This window comes from Pan troglodytes, chromosome 12 (genome assembly GCF_028858775.2).
Source record: "Pan troglodytes isolate AG18354 chromosome 12, NHGRI_mPanTro3-v2.0_pri, whole genome shotgun sequence".
NCBI classification, from domain to species: domain Eukaryota; kingdom Metazoa; phylum Chordata; class Mammalia; order Primates; family Hominidae; genus Pan; species Pan troglodytes.
Window position 1 is genome coordinate 102,862,380 of NC_072410.2, and position 23,025 is coordinate 102,885,404.

Here is a 23,025-nt window from a genome sequence, read left to right on the forward strand (position 1 = left end):
GTATGTATATATAAAATTTATTGGTTTTGTTTCTCTCAAGAACCCTGACTAATGTAGGGTTCAAAGGCTTTGGGGATCATTCTAAAAGCAAGATGAAAGACAAATGTCCACCAGAGCTTGCAAATACTGTATTTATCAATCCCTCCTCTTCTTGGCATAGTTTCTTTCAAACTTCTTAGTGTCCTCTTCCCATTATTACAAGCTTGTCGTTTCTTCTAAGGTCCTTCTAAATTGGTGAGTTCTCAGTGGGAGTTGAGTGACCTTTTCCCTCAGTGTGACTATCACTGCCCAATGTCATTGATACATTATACAACTCCCCATCCCCACTTCCCCTCAGCTCCTGTTAACCACCATTCTTTCTGTCTCTATGAATTTGACTACTCTAGATTCCCCATGTAAATGGAATCATACAGTATTTGTCTTTTTGTGACTAGCTTATTTCACTTAACATAATACTCTCAAGGTTCATCCATTTTGTAGCATCTGCCAAAATTTCCTCCCTTTTAAGGCTGAACAGTATTCCACTGTACGTAGATACTGCATTTTGCTTTTCCATTCACACAAAGAGAGACACTTGGGTTGTTTCCGCCTCTTGGCTATTATGTATAATGCTGCTACCAGCATGGGGTACAAATATGAGAAGTGAGGTTTAGGATCGTGTGAGGAGGATCACTTGCAGAGGGAAAATAGTGAAATAGGACGACCAGATAGGCTCTGTTGGAACTCGCGCCCATTGTTTTAAGACGCAGCTCAAATGTCACCTGGTTTTAGAAGTCTTCCTGGTCTCCGCAGGCAGTCAGTGTCTCTTTCCTAAATCCACCACATTCCCGTAGACAGACACCACATTTATGCAAATCTCCTTCTCACAGACAGTGAGTTCCATGGGGGTCCCCTGGCAGCCTCCAGCCCTGTACCATGCTAACTCTTCCGGAGAGGAAATGGGGTCTCGGGAGAGCCTTTGAAGCCTGTGTCGGTACAGGCTGTCCTTCCAGCTAACGGGGCTCTCTGGGGAATGTATGTTTGACTTTCTATTCCCGGTAATATAAGTTCAAATGTTTGTGGATATTTGAAGCTCGGATGAAAGCGTTTCTATTCATGCCCCTAGAATCTGTGAGGCCTTTTCTTTCTTTTTTTTTTTTTTTAAACAAGAGCCCACAGCAAAACTTGGGTTACTTGGCTGAGGAAAGGAATGTAGAGCGAGGAGCAGGGTTTCATCTTCAGCCCCAGGCGGGCGAACCAGTGGCAGAAGGGAAAGCAGAGCCCAGGGGTCCCCATCCCGTACCTGGGGCGCAGGCCCCGCTGGGGTGGGAGGGAGAGTGGAGGGCCGGGCAGGCTGCCGCCCCCCTGCCCCGGTGTTACTGGGAGGACGGAGGTTGCGACAGCAGCCGAGCCCACCCAGCTGCAGCCGGCTCGGGGCTTAGGGCAGGGGCGGGAGGTGACCACCGCGCCGCTGGCCGCCTCGCCCAGACATTCCGTTTCTGCCGCTGGAATGCGCGGACAAGGCTCCTTGTTGGCCTTGGGCGGGGTTCGCCGGGCCGGCCTGGCGCTCGAGGCCCCGGGGGCGGGGCGGGGCGGGGCGGGGCCCGAGGCCGCGGGACCTTTAAATCCGAGCCTTGCGTGGGCTCCTGGCCCCCGACGGACACCACCAGCCCCGCGGAGCCCACCATGCCGCGCCCGGCCCCCGCGCGCCGCCTCCCGGGACTCCTCCTGCTGCTCTGGCCGCTGCTGCTGCTGCCCTCCGCCGCCCCCGACCCCGTGGCCCGCCCGGGCTTCCGGAGGCTGGGGACCCGAGGTCCCGGGGGCAGCCCTGGACGCCGCCCCTCTCCTGCGGCTCCCGACGGCACGCCCGCTTCCGGGACCAGCGAGCCTGGCCGCGCCCGCGGTGCAGGTACAGGCGGGCGGCGGGAGGGACGCGTGAGCATCGAACGAGGAGAAGCCCCGGGCATCCACCAAGCGCGCTTCATCCCGGCCTCAGGCCGACCGTGGTGCGGGGGAAAGAGGCCCCTCCCGGATGAATCCTGTGGGGGAAACTGAGGTCCAGAGAAGGGGAGGGAGATGCCCAATATCACTCATGTGTCCAGGCTAGAGATGTGGGTCTCCTGAAGCTCTCACTCCCCTGTGATTTGGCCAGGAGCACAGGGCAGCTGGGGAGCGCAGGGGCTGCTGCCCAGCGGCTGCTGCTAAGCTCCGTCCCAGTCCTGACCTCTCCATTCAGTGAGCAAACCCTTCCTGAGGCTCTGCTGTTAGTTCTCTTGGAATCTCTCCATCTCCATCCAATATCAGGGCGTGATCTTTCCTCCCCTCCCACAGTCCTCAGGCTGCCTCAGACTGGAAGGTAAGGGATGCGGGTGTGAGACCAGGAGGAGATCCGAGGAGCCGTAGGATACCCCAGGATCAAGACACTCTGGGTCTTTGGCGAACAATTCTATTTCTCTTTTTGGTCAGCAATTGATTCCTGAAGCAGAGCAAAGCTCATAGTGCAGCGAAGCGGGCAGGTCGTCTGACACAGCCCCTGACAGCACATGAAGGGAAACTGAGGCATATCAAGTTGAAGGGACTCTGTGAATCAGTATCAGAGGCCACAATAAAATTCAGGGCTCCGAAATCCCAAGCAAGGTCTCTTTCCACTGCCCCAGCCTACCAACCTCTTAATATGGTTTACATAAGATTGTATCTTCATTTCCAAAAAGCGCAGCTTCAGTCTTGCTAAAGAGAGTCTGTGCCAGGCCATTTCTGGGTATGCAGTCTCATTTGGCCAGCCACGCTGCATGCCTCAGGCTGATTTCAATTGTCTATCCCCTTCTGCATCTTTCTGGATAAGCTGAGAAGGAGCTCAAGGGACTCTTTCCTGACTCAAATACTCAGTCCCCGTATTTGAAGTGGCAGATTTGAAATGGCAAAAGCATTACTGCTAAGGCAGGAGGTACCGGGGTCCACAGGGCTAGATTCAGCTGGTGGCTGGTTGCTCCAGGCCAGGAATTGAGGGAAAGCCTTTCTTCTGGAAGTTAATCTTACTCTAGTCCTGACCTGCCTCCCTCTGGGATGGGACTGGAAGAGGAAGGAGAGATTCAGCACCAGGTGGCCATGTCCCCCTAAGCTTTACTGGTCTTTCATTACCTGGAGTCCGAACCTGATCATGAATGATAACCCATTAATAAATGCGAGATTCCACCCTCTTCCAAATTATCTCCTTTTAGCAACCAGAAATTGCTAAGCTTCGCTATGGATTTTTATTTCTAGCAGGACTATAAGGACTCAGTGGTATTATGAGTATGGGAACATTTTAGGAGATTCAGATTCTTTCCTTGTTCTTGGGAATCAAATTGCTGCTATTTAGTAAATGGGAGTGAGATTCAAAAACAACTAATGATTGATGCGGAGTACCAATCAGGAAGGAACCAGATGTTCACAGAATTTTCTGCCACCATGGTCAAGCCTCAGGTATTAGTTTTCTATGGCCACTGTAACAAATTACTGTGAATTTAGTGCCTTAAGACAACACACATTTATTATCTGAGAGTTCTGTGGGTCAGAAGTCTGACCCTGGTCTCACTGGGCTAAGATGAAGGTGTCGGCAGGGCTGTGTTCCTTTTGGGAGGCTCTAGGGGAGACTGCATTTCCCTTCCCTTTCCAGCGCATGAAGGCTGCTGAGTTCCTTGGCTTATGGCCTTTTTCTTCCATTTTCAGAGCCAGCTAAAGCAGGTTGAGGCCTTCTCTCATTGAGTTACTCACATTTCTTTCATCTGCCTCCCTCTTCTACTTTATAATTACATTGACTCACTGAATAATCCAGGATAACCTCTTGTGTAGAGCTCTTTGACTTAATCACACCTGCAAAGTCTCTGCTCTTTGCCACGTAAAAGTAACATGTCTCTGGAATTAGGACATGGACGTCTTTGGCGGGGGACATTATTCTGCATACCACACCCCGAATAGAGGATTCGGTGTGAATAACCAAGTGGAGAAGGAAAGAATCATGCACGTTTAGTTATAAGAACATAGCCATGATATTTATAAGGACACCATTTGGGTGCTGGTGAAAGCACTGTCAATTACAGAGTTCATATATTCATGTTGCCCCCACCTTTTCTTTTTCTAATTATGCAAAAATACTTTGACCCATCTCCAGGAAAGATTTTCAACGTAATTCTTCTTCCTAGCTCTAGATCTATGGGACTTTCCAGGAATGAAGTAAAATTCTGGAGGTTTTTTTTTTTTTTTTTTTTTTTTTTTTAGTATTTGAAGAGATTTATTCTGAGACAAACATGAGTGACCATGGTCTGTGACACAGCCCTCAAGAGGTCCTGAGTACATGTGCTCAAGGTGGTCAGGGTGCAGCTTGTTTTTATACAATTTAAGGAGGTATGAGACATCAATCAAATACATTTAAGAAATACATTGGTTTGGTCCTAAAAGGTGGGACAACTCAAAGCCGGTGGTGGTGGGGGGCTTCCAGGCTATAGGTAAGTTTAAACATTTTCTGGTTGATAATTGGTTGCGTTTGACTAAAGACCTGGGATCCATAGAAAGGAAATGTTCAGGTTAAGATAAAAGACTGTAGAGACCAATGTTCTTCTGAAGTCTTATAGTGGCTACCCTTAGAGACAATAGATGACAAATGTTTCCTATTCAGATCTTTTTAAAAAATTATTATTATTTTACTTTAAGTTCTGGGATACATGTGCAGAATGTGCAGGTTTGTTACATAGGGATACATGTGCGCTGGTGGTTTGCTGCACCTATCAACCCATCATCTAGGTTTTAAGCCCCACATAGATTAGGTATTTGTCCTAATGCTCTCCCTCCTCTTGCCCCCCGCCCCCTGACAGGCACTGGTGTGTGATGTTCCCCTCCCTATGTCCATGAGTTCTCATTGTTCAACTCCCACTTATGAGTGAGAACATGTGGTGTCTGGTTTTCTGTTCCTGTGTCAGTTTGCTGAGAATGACGGCTTCCAGCTTCATCCATGTCCCTGCAAAGGACATGGACTCATTCTTTTTTATGGCTGCTGGAGTTGTTTTTTTTTTTTTTTTAAAGAAAGAAAGAATTTTGATTCCTTTTTTTTTTTTTTTTTTTTTGGCTTTTAGAGACTGGGTCTCATTCTATCATCCAGGCTGGAGTGCAGTGGTGTGATTGTGGCTCACTGCAGCCTTGACTCTCTAGCTTTAAGCGATCCTCCTGCCTCAGCCCCCTAAGCAGCTGGGACTACAGGTGCCTGCCACCATGCCTGGCTAATTTTTAAACTTTTTATAGAGATGAGGTCTCCCTATGTTGCCCAGGCTGGTCTAGAACTCCGGAGCTCAAGTGATCCTTCTCCCTCAGCCTCTCGAAGTGTTGGGATTACAGGCATGAGCCACTGCGCCTGGGTTTAATTCCTTTTGACTTAACTAAATGCATGACATACAGCATATTTCAGGGCGGTGACTTAAAGTCAACAAGCAGGATGTTTACTGAATACATGAGAGAATGTTGATTTTTGTGGAGGAAAATGTTGCCTCAGAGAGAGGTAACTGGGATTCAGTAGCAAGCTCCCAGGGACTGGGAGTCAGGAAACCTGGAGTCCAATCCATGCTCTACCACTTTCTAGTTCTCACACCTCCTTGAACCTCAGGTTTCTCACCTGTAAAATGAATATAAAAACCACCTCTGCACCTCCAGCTTCACAGGTTGATGTGTTGGTACCTTGTGATTCCTAAAGTGTTACTGAAAGGAAGATTTTCTTTTTGTTAATTAAATACCTCCAAGCAGCAGGCTAAAAACAGGAAGATAATTTTCTGCTTTTAAAAGAAAACTAGACAGAGACATAAGGTAGGCTGTTCCAGGTAAGGCTTTAATTTTTTTCTATAAACTGCTTAGTCTAGGCATTAATTTTGAATCACCTTTTTTTCCTACTAAGTATTACCTTCCTAGAGTAGCATCAACTTCTGCCTCCTTATTAGGAAAGGAAAGAGCCTTGAGTGACACTTCATGCCCCAGGACCTCATTTCCATTTAGGGCTGCATGCGTGTGTTGGGTGAGAAGGGGGAATGACTTGAAAAAGAAGTTTAGGGCTGGGCACAGTGGCTCACACCTATAATCCCAGCACTCTGGGAGGCCGAGGTGGGAGGATCACCTGAGGTTGGGAGTTTGAGCCCAGCCTGGCCAACATGGTGAAACCCCGTCTCTATGAAAAATACAAAAATTAGCTGGGTATGGTGGTGCACACCTGTAGTCCCAGCTACTCAGGAGGCTGAGGCAGGAGAATTGCTTGGACCCAGGAGGCGGTGGTTGCAGTGAGCCAAGATTGCACCACCGCACTCCAGCCTGGGTGACAGAATGAGACTCCGTCTCAAAAAAAAGAAAAAGAAGTTTAATAATTGGCTTTTTTTCTTGTCTCATCCTGACTTGTGGATTTGATTTTTGTATCGAGGAGAGAGGGTGTGCAAACAGGGGTTGGGGGAAACAGGAAAGAATAGGAAAGAATAGATGAACACTAAAATGTACTGTGATACTAAACTGTTAGGTACTTTTGTGTAGAAAAGAGATAAGTTCTTTGAAGGTGGGAAATCTGGCTATCTGGTTTATATGCTTTTGTAGCTCCAGGGCTTCATACATGTAGGCCCTCAAAAAATGTTTTTGGTGAATGAATAAGTCAAAGAGAGATGACCAAGAGAGTTAGTTGGGGCAGTAGGGTAGATACCAGATCACAATCCCTGCTTCTTACGAGACATGCTCACGAAGCTGGAAGCTCACTAAACAGATACAAGATTAAGTTGGCATCCCTCTTTCTACTTTTTTTTTCAGATGAAGTCTTGCTCTTATTGCCCAGGCTGGAGTGCAATGGCAGGATCTCAGCTCACTGCAACCTCCACCTCCCGGGTTTAAGCGATTCTCCTGCCTCAGCCTCCCGAGTAGCTGGGATTACAGGCACATGCCACTACGCCCCGCTAATTTTTGTATTTTTAGTAGAGACAGGGTTTCACCAAGTTGGCCAGGCTGGTCTCAAACTCCTGACCTCCGGTGATCCTCCCGCCTTGGCCTCCCACAGTGTTGGGATTACCAGGCGTGAGCCACCGCGCCCGGGCCCCTCTTTCTACTTACTTTTGTTTTGTTTTGTTTTTTGAGACGGAGTCTCGCTGTGTTGCCCAGGCTGGAGTGCAGTGGCATAATCTCAGCTCACTGCAAGCTCTGCCTCCCAGGTTCACGCCATTCTCCTGCCTCAGTCTCCCTAGTAGCTGGGAATACAGGCACCGACTACCAGGCCCGGCTAATTTTTTGTATTTTTAGTAGAGACAGGGTTTCACCGTGATGGTCTTGATCTCCTGACCTCTTGATTTGCCCGCCTTGGCCTCCCAAAGTGCTGGGATTACAGGTGTGAGCCACCACGCCTGGATCTACTTTTAATTAGTTCAGGGCTCCAGTGAGCCCCCAAATTCACTAAACAGGAAAGATGGCCAGATGGAGGGAGGATTCAGGGATACTCTGGAGCAGTTTTCAGCCCCTTGGAAGTGAAGTAAAAGAGGGGGGCCACCAGAAGAGCCCCTGAGTGCCTTGCCTCAGACTACCATTGCCTGAGGCTTGGGCACAGTGGTTGGCAGTGAGGCTGTCCCTGAGGGCCCAAGGCCTTTTACATGGTTCAGGGACACATTGTCCAATTGCTCCAGATAGCCAAGGTGCTTAAGAAACGTGTAGAATCTATTAATTCCCAGGAATCATGAGGGCCCTTGGGAGCAAAAGCTTAAGCAGAGGGATGAGGTTCTAAGTGAAATTTCAGGATTCAGCCAGCCTGCAGGTGAGGTATTTGGGGAAACTTCACACCTCTAGGTGAATTCTCACTAGGGAATTCTGAAGTCCTTGGTGCTTTCAACACCCCGATGGTCTTGGGGAGGGTCGCAGGCAGTGGTGATGTTGGGGTCAGGAGATGCTGCCTTGCCTGGCCTCCTGGAATCCCAGAGTTCTCTGGAAGTGAGGATTACTGCATTTCTAATTGTGGTCTGATCATTGCTTGGTCTTTTGCAGGTGTTTGCAAGAGCAGACCCTTGGACCTAGTGTTTATCATTGATAGTTCTCGTAGCGTACGGCCCCTGGAATTCACCAAAGTGAAAACTTTTGTCTCCCGGATAATCGACACTCTGGACATTGGGCCAGCCGACACGCGGGTGGCAGTGGTGAACTATGCTAGCACTGTGAAGATCGAGTTCCAACTCCAGGCCTACACAGATAAGCAGTCCCTGAAGCAGGCTGTGGGTCGAATCACACCCTTGTCAACAGGCACCATGTCAGGCCTAGCCATCCAGACAGCAATGGACGAAGCCTTCACAGTGGAGGCAGGGGCTCGAGAGCCCTCTTCTAACATCCCTAAGGTGGCCATCATTGTTACAGATGGGAGGCCCCAGGACCAGGTGAATGAGGTGGTGGCTCGGGCCCAAGCATCTGGTATTGAGCTCTACGCTGTGGGCGTGGACCGGGCAGACATGGAGTCCCTTAAGATGATGGCCAGTGAGCCCCTAGAGGAGCATGTTTTCTACGTGGAGACCTATGGGGTCATTGAGAAACTTTCCTCTAGATTCCAGGAAACCTTCTGTGGTAAGTTGGTCAGTCTTTGCTTCCAACTAGAAAGGATGTTATATTCAGACATTGTGTACCCAGAGAAAAGAGTATTATTCTCTTTTTGGTGGAAATTTAATGAAAAACTTAAATATATCCAATGCGTGTGTGTGTGTGCACGTGTGCATGCGCGCGTGTGTGTGACCAACCTAAACACACTCTATTGGTTTAGGAATATAGAGCTGCATTATATGGAACTTGGTTTGCTCATAAAATCTTCATGTTTGCGTTAGAACTGTGAAGGTCTGCAAATATCCAGGATAAATGACCCTGCTGTTCCCTGTCAGGGTCAGGAAAAACAAAACTCAAGATGCCTCTCCTGTCCCCTCTGCCCCACCACTACATTTTTTTCCCCTGATACATATTTTTTTAGTTTTACCATCTCTAGATCTAACAGAACTCTGTTTGTTCTCCTGCAGAAGACAGGGAGCAGCGTCTGTCCTTGGGAGAGTCAGCAGGCCTCTATTCCAATGTCACCGTCAGCCCGAGTGTGCATTTAGTGAATGCTCTGGTTTTCAGACTGGGCTGTTTATCTGATTACTCTTTGTTGAAGAACAGGATTCAGGGACCAGGCAGATTAGGGTTTCAGCTCACTTGAAAGAAAGCAAGATGATCTTAAAAAATCATTCTGTTAACTCTGCTACTCCTTCCATCCTTTAGGATGGAATTTGAATAAGGACATGCTAATTTTATTGGAATTTTTAGCATGAATTGACCAAATCTAGGACTACAGATCCATTCAATGCTGGAGTTTATTTTTAGTCACTGATCAGAATTATGATCTGTGGGACTCATGCTTTATTTTTTTATCATCTGGAGAGAATCTTTTGTTCCCTCTATGTGAATATCCAAGCAGTTGTGGACAAATTTCTAGTTCAGGTGAATTTTTAAACATAGATATCTTTTTGCAATATAATTTATTTCACACTTATTTATTCAGCATGCATTTATTGATCTCTGATGATACAAAGAAAAAGGTAATCCCTCCATACCATTAAGTAACATTCTGGGGGTGGGGGTGAGACAAACAAATGAACCAATAATTAATTACAATTATACATTTCAAGGAGACTTTTAATCTAAGTTAATGTGAAACCCAGCCATCAACGGTTTGTCAGGAAAAGGGAGATGAAGTCTTGCTCTGGGGCAACGTTTGGCCTCATTGCAGTCAGACTTGGCTGGGATCCCCTTGTCTTTCCTGTCCCAGGACACTGGGCTTTCACAAGCCATCACTGGCTTTGGTGGCATCTACTTGGCATTCGTTGGCTTCCACAAAGAAAGTGGCTTTCTTTCTCCCAGGAAATCACCCTCCCACTCCATGCTTGTGGGTGAGAGCCTCTCCATCAACATGCTGGTCTGTGGCAAAGTTGGGTTTCAAAGCTAGCACCTGGGGTTGGGCTTCGAAGGCTATAAAGTAACAAGTGGTGAGTGGCAATCTTTTCCTTCTGGTACAAAAGACCTGCTTGTTCTGGGGGAAAAACGTCCTCTCTATGGAAAAAAGACTGAGCGGCAGCTTGTTGTAGTCAACGGGTTGGAAAGATCATTCCATGAAAAGGCCCTTCTTGGGAAAATATTAGCCTTGTCCTGTTGCCAAGGGCAGTGGAGGTTGGGTTACCTGCCACAGGAGGGCCAGCCTCCTTCAACAGGCCTCCTTGGTTTCTCAGAAATGACTTAATTCATTGATTCATCTTTCAAAAGAGGTCACTAGGAAAAAAATATCCAATGAGATATTAATGGCTCCAGGAGCAATAAGATGGAGATGTAGTTTAGCTAATGTAATCTCATTTATTTTGTTCTTTTCTTTTTACCTGTTTATATTAGCATATGAGTTCACTATGGATTTAGCATATGGATGACTTCACCCACCTTACATATTCAGAAGACAGTTACCCGAACTGTCCTCTACCATTTGCGTGTTCAAATATGTACCACTGCCCACCTGTGAGTTCGTTCTAGGCTTAGACCCACACTTGTGTGAGAATTCTGTTTAGACATAGGCTATAGAACCTTGGAAATCAGATTCTGGCTACAATGGGACAACTAGCTCACGTCACTTCAGGCTGTGCATTTATTGTTCTCCCATTTCTTGTGGTGGGGAAGCACAAATCTTTTTTTCATGGGGAGGTGGATAAGCCAAATAAAACATCCAATTGCCTGGCCTATGTAAGTGTTTGGCTTCAGCTCCAAACTCCAAATTCCCTTTCTCCCTTGAGAAAGTCTATATAGCAAGATGTGTACTTTTAAATTAGCAACAATTTCTAGTTTAAGAGTAGCATTGCTAATAAGCCAGAGGCAGAAAACAAATAACCATTTTTTTATAGTGAAGTAAAGATGGACTCCGAAAGGAGCCCAGAGAGCAATGTCTATTGACATGGGAGACGGTACCTGAGATGTTTCCTAAGTGTCAGTGCTGACTGTTGTAAACTTCCTCTCACAGCGCTGGACCCCTGTGTGCTTGGAACACACCAGTGCCAGCACGTCTGCATCAGTGATGGGGAAGGCAAGCACCACTGTGAGTGTAGCCAAGGATACACCTTGAATGCCGACAAGAAAACGTGTTCAGGTGAGGCCTGTGTAGGGGGCCGTGACTGAATCAAATACTTGGGAACCTATGCTCCAGGTTTTGGACTGGCCTTGTGCTTTGACTCTCTGACCCCTTTTTACCTAACTGCCTTTTGGCTGGTTTACTGGTGTTCATCAGCAGTTTTCCCTGAAAAGGAGCTTAGGGAGAAAAGTGAAATGATAGATAAATCAGCTTATTTCCATACTTTGTAAGTTTTAAATAAAATCGTAGGAGAAAAGGCTACTAAGAAGGAGGTCCAGGCTGAGTGCAGTAGCTCATGCCTATAATTCCCACATTTTGGGAGGCTGAGATGGTAGGATAGTTTGAGGCTAATTCGAGATTAGCCTCGAGAACATAGTGAGACCCCATCTCTACAAAAAATAATTAAAAAAAAAAAAGCCAGGTGTGGTGGTGCATGCCTGTAGTCCCAGTTACTTGGGAGGCCGAGGTGGGAGGATTGTTTGAGACCAGGAGGTCGAGGCTGCAGTGAGCTATGATAATGCCTCTGCTGCACTGCCACAGAGGGAGACCTTCTTTCAGAAAACAGAACCCACACACACAAAAAGGAAAAGAAACGAGTCCAAGATACTTAGCCCTTTTGAGGATTTGAAAATTTTCCTGGATTTTATTTAATTACATGCAAGCTACCCTCTTCCTCTCTAGTCATAGATGCTCATGGAATCTAGAAGTAGCAAAGAAGTTAGAGGGGTACTCACTGGTCTGGTACATAGATACATACATGGAGTCAATGAGGAATGGGAATTATATTTTTTTTGTTTTGTTTTTAATCCTAGAAAAAAGTTTTTGGGAGGAAGAAAGCTTAGAGATAACTTAATTTTATAGATAATGAAATTGAGATGGACAGAAGGGAAAAAACTTACCTATGTCACAGGGTCTCTTAGTGAAAGAGCCAAGACCGGAGGGTTGGTTCCCAACTCTCAGCTGCCCCTCCCTTGTTTCATTAGCTCTGTGTGTGTGTGTGTGTGTGTGTGTGTGTGTATAACTGTAAGTGGCATGGCCCACAATTATTTATTTCTGCCATGCTCTGCATGCATTTACATTTGTCCCAATCATCTTTTGATAGCTCTTGATAGGTGTGCTCTTAACACCCATGGATGTGAGCACATCTGTGTGAATGACAGAAGTGGCTCTTATCATTGTGAGTGCTATGAAGGTTATACCTTGAATAAAGACAGGAAAACTTGTTCAGGTAAGTGAGGGAGGAGTCTTTACTATTGCTACTTAGCTATCTGCCTACCTACCCAGTGATGGAAGGGCAGGTCATATTGACTGGGAAGTTGGTGTGTTTTCCTCTCTTGCCACCTTGAGCTTTTCCCATTTTTAAGTCTTATCCAAAATGTTAGAAATGGTAACATGTATGTATCTCGGCCCAAATATATAAATATGTTGCTCATTTCCTTCTCTGTAGCCAGCCTGAACAATCCTTCCCAAATGCTACAGACAATTCAGTAGGTTGAAATCACATAACAACCCACAAGTTACCTGTTGCTTACAAAGGGAAAGACAGTAACTTTATAGTGGAGAAACTGGCAGACATCACCTTAACCAAGTGATCAAAGTTAACATCATCAGTGATGAAACATAGTGACATCATGTATGGCCTGACATGCTGTGCTCAATACTGTGGACACAACAGCACACCTGTAGTATTCTTGCTAAAAATTCAGGATTATGAGGAAAGATTAGAAAAACCTGAGAGACACTCTCAGTTCACAAAATAGTTTTCCAGTACTTCTCAGAAACGTGAAAGTCATAAAAGACAAAGAAAGACTTAGGAAGTGTCCCAGGTTGGAGAGGACGGAGATGTGAAACTGAATGCAATGTGGAATCCTGGATTGGATCCTGGACCAGAAAAAGGACATTAATGGCAACATTTGAATAAAGTCTGTAGATTAGTAAATCATATTATATCAATGTTAATTTCTGGTTTGATAATCATACTATGGTTATGTAAATTACTGTTTGGGGAAACAGGGTGAAGTACAGGAATTTTTTGCACTGCTTTTGCAACCTTTTCATAAATCTGAAATTATCTCAGATGAAAAGTTTAAAAGTAAAAAATAGTTTAAAAATATATCAGTAGAGAGGAAAGTGCATTGAATGAAAATGTGTGTCTTGAGTTTTTATGCTGCTCTGAATCAAATGGTCTCCCTTGCGCTCCTTTCCCTCATTTAAAAAATAGGAGAGGGTTGAACTACAATTTCTTCAAACTCTAATTCTATGTTTTTCTGAATCTAATGTAATTAGCCACACAACTGTTGGTATCCCGCTGAGTTGGGATAAGTACAATAAGCCTAAAAGGAATGCTAGAAAGTATTTATGAGATACTTAGGTTATAAAAACTCAATACTGATGATTTCCAAAAGCAATTGTGGAAGGTCAGAGAATAATTATTGTATGTGCAGGATTTCACTTAACTCAGTTAACTTCTAGTTAGAAAAAAACGGTGCCAATGGCTTTGAATAGTTTCCAGTAAGTTTTCCTCATATGTTTCCAGCTGCAAATAAGGTTTCTATCCATGGGTAATAAAATACTTTTCCACCTTCTATTTCTTTTCTCCTGACTTTTTGTTTCACAGCTCAAGATAAATGTGCTTTGGGTACCCATGGGTGTCAGCACATTTGTGTGAATGACAGAACAGGGTCCCATCATTGTGAATGCTATGAGGGCTACACTCTGAATGCAGATAAAAAAACATGTTCAGGTAAGATCCACTCAAAAAATTCTTTCATACTTGGGTCTTTCACATGAAACCAACTTGCAACTCACCAGAAAAGAGGTTTTTAAAGGTAACTTAAGATCAAGGTTCAGACATTCTATCACACTTTTAGATGAAGGCACACATTGCTCAGAGGGTGGTGAGCTCACTGGAGCAAACATAGATTACTTCAGAAAATTACTGGGAAATAGGTAGGGAGTGGGGGATATGAGAAAAACTAACTAAATGTAGGGTCCTTATCCAGGAAAATTTTATAGCTCTGTACACTGAAGACTTTTAAGCAAAGAGAAAACTTTAGTGGAAGTCAGTTGGACAGTAACTATTTGGTGTGATAGGATGAACTGATCTTTTTCCAGTTAAAACTTGGCCTGGAACTTTTCTGTAGTGTTAATCTTAAAGCTGGATGATTTTAGTAAAGAAGACTTTGTGAATGCCTGAATTAGACCCACACAGATCTTCCAGTAAGTTTGAGGCCAGTCACTCCCTGGCAGTTTCTAGACGATCAATCATCGGTGAAACTCAGCCTTATACGTTGGCCAATGAGCCCAGGCCAGTGCTGTTAATCCTCATTAATTTGATTTAAACTTACTGGCAGGACAGGGTGGCATTTATAAATGTAAAAACACTCCTGAGAGAAATTCCAAGCTCTCAAGGTGCCGTTTAGCTTTGGCATATTGAATGTGTTTTAGATTTGACATATATTTTCCTCTCCCTTGAGGACATACAGACTTCATCAAGATAGACAAAGGGAAATGGCATGTCACCCAGTCCCCTCTTTTTTTTTTAAAGGGAAACCAGTAAAAAAATACCGGACACCTACTTTGTTCCCAGTATGGAACTAAGCATTGGGAGCATATAAAGAAGCCTAAGTTTCTGCCTCTGAGCAAGTTAAATCTGGGTGAACAGAGAGCCGGCTCCTTATGAAAGCAGAGACTGAGCCAGGGAGAGGGACTGATGGAAACAAAGGGCTGTAGAGGCTGGGGAGGTGGGCATCTGTGAAGGGCTGGTGGTGGGCCTTGAAGGAGGGTGAAGATTTCAGTGGAGACAAGTGGAAAGTGGCACTGGCGGGGGACTGGCTTGAGCTGATTTGTTCAGGGCAGGATGACTAAGAAAGTTGGGGTGGAGAGAACTCACCTATGGCTGCACTTCTCAAACTAATGACAAGTGTCCCAGTTGGTACTTGAAGCTGCCAGGAACATTGAAGACCTGGGAAAACAAACCAAAAACAAATTTCCATTTAAACTAACAGATAGTATGGAATAAAGTGAAGCAATTTATTTTTAAAAAAAACATAAATCAAAGAAAATTTTCGGTTAAGGCAGACAACACTCCCAGATGCCAGTATTCCATATTCTTCAATACCTACTGTAGGCCATGCAGGATTCTAGGCATTTTAGATACAGTAATGTACCTTAATACTCACAGCAACGTTAGGAGGAAACTGATTCAGTAACTTGCCCATGGTTACTCTGCTAGCAAGTAGCAGACCCAGGGTTTGAACCCAGGTACTTCCTCTAGTGGTTACATAGGCTCTTAACCACTAAGCCTTACTGTCTTAATGTACAAAGCACAGGACAGTGAAGAGGGACAGAAGAGAAAGACATACTAGTGGGAAAGTTAGTTATATATATATATATTTTTTTTCTTCTCTTTTTTGAGACAGGGTCTCATTCTGTCACCCAGGCTGGAGTGCGGTGGTGTGATCTTGGCTCATACAGCCTCTACCTCCCGGGCTCAAGTGATTCTCCCATCTCAGCCTCCTGAGTAGCTAGGACTACAGGCACATGCCACCACACCTGGCTAATTTTTGTATTTTTTGTAGAGATGGGGTTTTGACATTTTGTCCAAGCTTGTCTTGAACTCCTAAGCTCAAGCAATACACCTGCCTTGGCTTCCCAAAGTGCTGGGATTACAGGTGTGAGCCACTGTGCCTGGCCTATTTATATATTTTAAAGTAATAGTGAATACTGCTATAAAGCTGGGGAACATACCATGGATCAGATCCCTTCTAATGGTCTCCTTTTCCGTTGCTAGTGGTAGGAAGGCTTGTAAATTAAATGTGGAGCCCCAAATAAGGGCCAGGGGCTGGAAGCATGTCCATTTGCTACCTGTAGAGTGGGTACTAACCTGGAATGAGGGGAGAAAAAATGAAACACCCTGCTATAAGGCATTTTGCTGAAAAAAAAAAAATCTAAATTGTAGCACTGAAAGGGAATAGCCATATTAAGGTTGGAAAGGCACTTTATGTATAGATTATATAGCATCTCACATTTCACAAGAAGCTATTCTATAGGCATTAGTGAGCCACAAAAGGTTCTGCCCATGAAATGACATTTAAGAGGGAAATTAGAGGGAAATAAACTATTTTGGTTCCTGCAATGGCAGAGGAGGAACCTATGTCTTCCAGGAAGGCTTTCTGGATTTCAAAGGAGAATTACTGTTTTATTTGTCCTAGGCCAGTCTGAACATGGGATGAGTATGGCACTTTGCTCTGCTCTCCACTCAAATTTGGGCAAACTGCATTTGTCCCTGAAATGTTATTTGTGATAGATAGTAAGTACTTCACTCTCTAATCATACACATCATCATTATTACTAACCCTGTATCATTTCCCCATCTGTGCTTGTGTGTGTGTGTGTGCATGTGTCTCCAGGTCAGTGTTTTCTGTTCCACTTTGTAAGCTATGAAGGCAGGCACTTGGTCAATATAGTGCTTTTTGTGCAGCATCAAACTTAGCTCCATGTATGATTAGGTCCCTAAAACATTACTTTTGGTGATGATGATGATGATCCACGAGTAGCTGGGGATGCTAGAAGCATTGGTAGTCATCGGGAAAGGCTGGAGGTAAGTTCTGGAATATAGTCAAGACTCAGTGCTGCCCAGTGCTGTGGGTAGAAAAAAAGGAAAGGTACCCTTAGATATCTGTGAGAGATATAAAGGAAAGGAGTGTGTGTGATGTGAGGCCAAAGGGATGAGAGGTATGGGAAGAGAAAACAGGCTTGCTCCTGCAGGATGGGGCCTGTTGCTGACTACTGACTACTACATTCTCAGCACTTGTGGGGACCAAATGGAAGCTTCTCCTCTCAAACATTTGTGTTTACTTTTCTATTTAATGTGTGAATATTTTCTTTCCTGCACCACGTGCGGTCAGTCCGTGACAAGTGTGCCCTAGGCTCTCATGGTTGCCAGCACATTTGTGTGAGTGATGGGGCCGCATCCTACCACTGTGATTGCTATCCTGGCTACACCTTAAATGAGGACAAGAAAACATGTTCAGGTGAGGATCAGCCCTTTAAGGCTATTTCCTTTGGTAGGAAAATTTTTCAGGAGCAAGCTTTTTTCTTTCTGTCTAAGACACAGTTGTGATTCTTTCTCCCTGTCAGAATTCTCCAGTGGCTCCCACTGGTCTACAGAATAAAACAATGATACCCCTATACCAGGCAGCCTACCCTCCATGATCTGTTTCTGTCTTCTCTGTTTTTCACATTTTTCTTAATAATTAAACTTTCTGCCTAAGTCTGAATTTTTTTATTGTGGTAAAATACACATACAATTTACCATTTCAATTATTTTCAAGTGTATAGTTCAGTGGCATTAAGTACATTTACATTGTTGGGCAACAACCACCAGTATCCATCTCCAGAAATTTTTTATCATCCCAAAATAAAACTCTGTGCCAATGAAACAATAACTGCCCATCACCCGCTCCCCTCAGCCCATGGTAACTACTTCTCTCATCCTGGCTTTTAAAACTTTTCTACTACATTTGCCCCCAGATTCACTGCTTCTTCCCGCATCCTGGTCCAGCCACAGTGGGCTGTTTGATGGTCCAGGAGCATGCCCTGCACTCACTCATTTCCACCCTCCCCTCAATGCTTTTGCTTGTCAGAATTTGCTTGCCAACATTTGGTTTTGTTGAATGAAATTTTTGCCAATCCAGTGGACGCTTTTTTCATTTCCTGGTTACTAATGAGGTGAGGCATCTTTTCCTGGGGAGTACTGCCATTTTAACAGTCTTTCATTGCATTAACATGGTATGTCTTTAATTTAATTTAATTTAATTTAATTTAATTTAATTTAATTTAATTTTAGGTCTTCTTTAATTTCTTTCAAAATTGTTTTGTAGTTTTCAGTGTACAAGTCTTGTACTTTTAAAAATATTTATTCCTCACTATTTTATCCCTTCTGGTGCTATTATAAGCACCATTTCTCCATTTCTCAACTTTCAATTTTGCTACAACCCAGGTTTGAGAAATGGAGTTTGAGATCCATTTCTCAACTTTCAATTTTTCTACAATCCAGGTTTACAATTTTCTATGAAGTGTTTTAATTAGACTATCCCACTGAGCCCATGCCCTGCTAGAGCTTAGAGACTATCAGGCACGACAGACACTGAACAAGTATTATATATACCCATCTTATGGGTACAGGGATAACGGACATGTAGTTGATATTCAATAGATACTTCCTGGTTTATTGACTGATTAACTAAGATGGGATTTGGACTGGCTGTCCCTAAAAGGTTCAATAGGATTCAGACAGGTGGACAGATGATAGATTATATTTAATGAATTTATGATCTCCCATCCCTATATTGGATCTTTGTAAAATGTTAAGAGTAAAAATGTTGCAGCAAAGGACCATTTCCTGTCCTCAGGCAATAGAATTACTCCATTGGAAGATGATACACCAGTCTTCAGACCTGGGAAGTTACTCTTATTTCTATTCACAACTTTAGGAGGAGCCCTGATACTGAGTAGGAATAGCTGCCTGACTGAATTCCATAAAGAAATAGGAGTTACTTTTATCACCTCTCATATTTGTTTAAATGTCAATACAAACCTGAATTTTCAGTTCCAAAGTATTTATTGGTAAGAACTAGGACTCTTACTTCAAACCATTAAATAGAATAATAGTCCTCTAGAGGAAATCAGGACTTAATCTGGTTTGTATCCTTTTTTTTTGTTTTGCTTTTTGAGACGACGTTTCACTCTGTCACCCAGGCTGGAGTGCAGTGGTGCGATCTCAGCTCACTGCAACCTCTGCCTCCCGGGTTCAAGCAATTCTCCTGCCTCAGTCTCCCGAGTAGCTGGGATTACAGGCATGTGCCACCATGCCCAGCTAATTTTTGTGTCTTTATTAGAGACGGGGTTTCACTATGTTGTCCAGGCTGGTCTTGAACTCCTGACTTCAAGCGTTCCGCCCACCTTGGCCTCCCAAAGTGCTGGGATTACAGGTGTGAGCCACTGCGCCCGGCCCTAGTTTTCATCTTTGATATATTTTAGCCATACAAATAGAGGACTATTGTCCTAGTTTTATTTTTATTTATTTATTTTTAAGAGACAGGGTCTTACTCTGTTACCCAGGCTGGAGTGCAGTGGTGTGATCAAGGCTCACTGCAGCCTTGAACTCCTGGGCTCAAGTGATCCTCCTGCCTCAGCCTCTCGAGTAGCTAGGATTACAGGTGTGTGCCACTATGCCTGGCTAACTATTTTACTTTTTTGTAGAGCCAGGGCCTTGCTTTGTTGCCCAGGGTGGTCTTGAACTCCTGGCCTCAAGTGATCCTTCTGCCTCAGCCTCCAAAAGTGCTGGCATTATAGGAATAAGGCACTGCACCAGGCCCATTTTCCTATCTTAATGACACAGTATCACATGAACACTGTCTTATTTCTATATCCCTGGCCTCCCCCTACACCAACCATGTTTTTCTAAATTTACTTTATATCATGAATAATTTCTGGCAATCACAAAAGTACAGAGAATAAAATAAGGAACCCTCACTTAAGCATCACTCAGCTTTGACAATTATAAACAGTTTCCCCAATGTCTCCTAAGATGAATTTTTCTGTGATAAGTATTTTCTCATCTTTTTGTTTGTTCATCTATCCCTTTACCTCTTGGAAAATGCACTTAGGTAAGTCTTAACGGTGGAAATATTCAACTGTGGATTTCCTGATTTGTTATGATTCCTATATAGCTATTGCTAGATAGTATATTTGTGTACTGTCATTGTCTTCAGCCATTGAGGAAGCACGAAGACTTGTTTCCACTGAAGATGCTTGTGGATGTGAAGCTACACTGGCATTCCAGGACAAGGTCAGCTCATATCTTCAAAGACTGAACACTAAACATATCCTTTCTGGAAGGTTTTCTGCTTCTGTCTGGAGCCAACCAAGGTACTACGATCGAGCCAAACACTTTAAGACATTCCACAGGCAAGTGACTTATTTGTTAGGTTTTAATATGAGCAGTGGTAATATACAACTTTAAAAAATTTAGAGTTCTTTTCTAATGGTTTAATAGACTGTTTCACCCATTCAATATTTACATGTAAAAGCTGCCTATTTTGTCCCCTAGTGCTTTTCCATAACTGTATATGCTCCTAATGATGCTCTTACATAACAGATGGAACATTTATGCTAATGACTCCTTAATATGGCTTTCTTAGTTCAGAATATGAACATGTACAAAGCAAGTCAGCTGATTAATGGGGTGTGATATCTCAGATTACACACAGTTGTACCCTTTGACTAGCCAAGTGGTCAAAAAGCAGATTTTAAAATGTAACATGATACAATCTCAGAAACTTTCAAAATCAGTTCTTTCTTCAAAGGAGTAACTAGGGAAAAGTTTCTCAGAACAGTTCAAGTTAACAACTGTGTTCCTATGTACCCCAGAGGAGTGGAATTCAGATTGTGGTAGGTACAATCTAGGCATATGCAGAGACTTTTAAGGGAGGTACAGATAATTGGAAAGAATCAATTTCCAAATCCTTCACTTGTTTAAGACACTACTTGGAATCAGCTGGCATTTTCTTTTCCCGTCTCTCATTTCCGTATCACCATTCTCCTAACTTTACACAAGAAAGGCATACTTCTCATTTACCCTAGATCTACTAAGGTGCATTTGTTAGAACAGCAGAATCTTGAGATAGCCAAACAAAGGGACAATCCAACTATCCCTTTAATCAAGACTTCATAAACACTGCTTCCCCCATCCCTCACACTAAGATGCTACTCCAATTAAATTTTATATGAACAAAAACATCTGAAGACCACTGCAGTGGTCTACTTTTATTGTGCTCTCTGAAGAACAGGATTTTTGACTTTTAGACTGAATTCAACTTTTGGTGAGAAAACAGTTTTGCTCTTTTTTTTCACTTCTCATAGGACATAATTATTTTATCTTGTGAAGTGTTTGAAAGTGTGTTTATATTTTCTAATGTGTGAAAATAAATGGTGTTGGCCTTAACAACTTGCCACTTGATGACATTTTGGAGAAGTTGAAAGTAAATGAATATGGACAAATACATCGTTAAATTGCTCCAATTTCTCACCTGAAAATGTGGACAGCTTGGTATACTTAATACTCATGCATTCTTTTGCACACCTGTTATTGCCAATGTTCCGCTAATAATTTGCCATTATCTGTATTAATGCTTGAATATTACTGGATAAATTGTATGAAGATCTTCTGCAGAATCAGCATGATTTTTCCAAGGAAATAAATATGCAGATACTTATTAAGAGCAAACTTTAGTGTCTCTAAGTTATGACTGTGAAATGATTGGTAGGAAACAGAATGAAAAGTTTAGTGTTTCTTTATCTACTAATTGAGCCATTTAATTTTTAAATGTTTATATTAGATAACCATATTCACAATGGAAACTTTAGGTCTAGTTTCTTTTGATAGTATTTATAATATAAATCAATCTTATTACTGAGAGTGCAAATTGTACAAGGTATTTACACATACAACTTCATAGAACTGAGATGAATGTAATTTTGAACTGTTTAACACTTTTTGTTTTTTGCTTATTTTGTTGGAGTATTATTGAAGATGTGATCAATAGATTGTAATATACATATCTAAAAATAGTTAACACAGATCAAGTGAACATTACATTGCCATTTTTAATTCATTCTGGTCTTTGAAAGAAATGTACTACTAAAGAGCACTAGTTGTGAATTTAGGGTGTTAAACTTTTTACCAAGTACAAAAATCCCAAATTCATTTTATTATTTTGCTTCAGGATCCAAGTGATAAAGTTATATATTTATAAAATTGCTATAAATCGACAAAATCTAATGTTGTCTTTTTAATGTTAGTGATCCACCTGCCTCAGCCTCCCAAAGTGCTGGGATTACAGGCTTGAAAGTCTAACTTTTTTTTACTTATATATTTGATACATATAATTCTTTTGGCTTTGAAACTTGCAACTTTGAGAACAAAACAGTCCTTTAAATTTTGCACTGCTCAATTCTGTTTTTCGTTTGCATTGTCTTTAATATAATAAAAGTTATTACCTTTACATATTATCATGTCTATTTTTGATGACTCATCAATTTTGTCTATTAAAGATATTTCTTTAAATTATACTGAATTAACAGTTATTTTGATATTCAACAGTTTCTTATCAAAAGACAGAAGTTTGATTCTCCTCCTATAGTTTAATCTCACACTCCTGAGGCTAAAAGTGTAAGTTCAGGTTCAAAAGAAAGGCTTCAATATAAAATTATCTAAATTTGGATAAAATAATGATGAGCTTTACATTAATATAAGCTCCTGAGAAGCAAATATATCCTACAGATGTAAATATAAAATATAAACTTTAAGGAAGGAACAAAAACTAAATATACCAAGGAAATATATAAAGCATCTCTTACTTTTCAAAAATTTTGAAAGGGTATGACATAGAGCTACAGTAGTATTTTCCAGACTTGTTTGAGCCCAAAATCAGTAATACATATTAATATACCACAGAGAAATGGTGGTATAGAAGGAATAAATGAGAGTTCATGTGCAAGAAGGGAAAGATAAAGAGAGGTGAGTTTTCAAGTGTCACCGTTAGTAACTAGCTTCAACTAATTATGTCTTGACCAGTTTATTGGAAACTCCTGGGTTAGATAATACTAATTTGTCTCATGCGTCCAGTATAGGGAGCCTATGGACAGAGGCCAATGTATCTTAAACAGACACACAAACAATGGAAAACAAACATTATCTGAATGGGATTGGGTTAAGTTTGGAAAGAATTCCTCATGGAGACTGATTTGTGCTGGTTTGGCTAGGCACAACTGGCCTGTTAAGAGGGTAGGACCATATATAAAGTGGCTTGGGAAGCAGAGCCGGATGG

At 42.8% G+C, this 23,025-nt stretch overlaps 1 protein-coding gene across 4 annotated transcripts; it reads left to right on the forward strand.

Annotated features, from left to right (window-relative positions):
- Positions 1-1,003: 1,003 nt before the first annotated feature.
- Positions 1,004-21,306, forward strand: MATN3 (matrilin 3). Of its 4 annotated transcripts, XM_515709.6 has the most exons (8): positions 1,004-1,888; positions 7,999-8,565; positions 11,024-11,149; positions 12,234-12,359; positions 13,749-13,874; positions 17,041-17,166; positions 19,909-20,019; positions 21,152-21,306. In XM_515709.6, exons 1-8 carry the CDS (start codon positions 1,078-1,080, stop codon positions 21,205-21,207), a joined length of 2,049 nt encoding a protein of 682 aa, XP_515709.3. In that variant the 5' UTR covers positions 1,004-1,077; the 3' UTR covers positions 21,208-21,306. The 4 variants fall into 4 exon arrangements, with proteins under 4 accessions (XP_515709.3, XP_063646157.1, XP_063646158.1 ...); XM_063790087.1 differs by lacking the exon at positions 21,152-21,306 and having other exon boundaries at positions 19,909-20,244; XM_063790088.1 differs by lacking the exons at positions 12,234-12,359; positions 21,152-21,306 and having other exon boundaries at positions 19,909-20,244.
- The last annotated feature ends 1,719 nt before the right edge of the window (positions 21,307-23,025 follow it).

Coding starts and splice junctions, on each gene's coding strand:
- MATN3 (XM_063790087.1), top strand. CDS start 1,078: ATGAAAGCGTTTCTATTCATGCCCCTAGAATCTGTGAGGCCTTTTCTT. Junction 13,875..17,040: donor AGATAAAAAAACATGTTCAG/GTAAGATCCACT, acceptor ACGTGCGGTCAG/TCCGTGACAAGTGTGCCCTA. Junction 17,167..19,908: donor GGACAAGAAAACATGTTCAG/GTGAGGATCAGC, acceptor CATTGTCTTCAG/CCATTGAGGAAGCACGAAGA.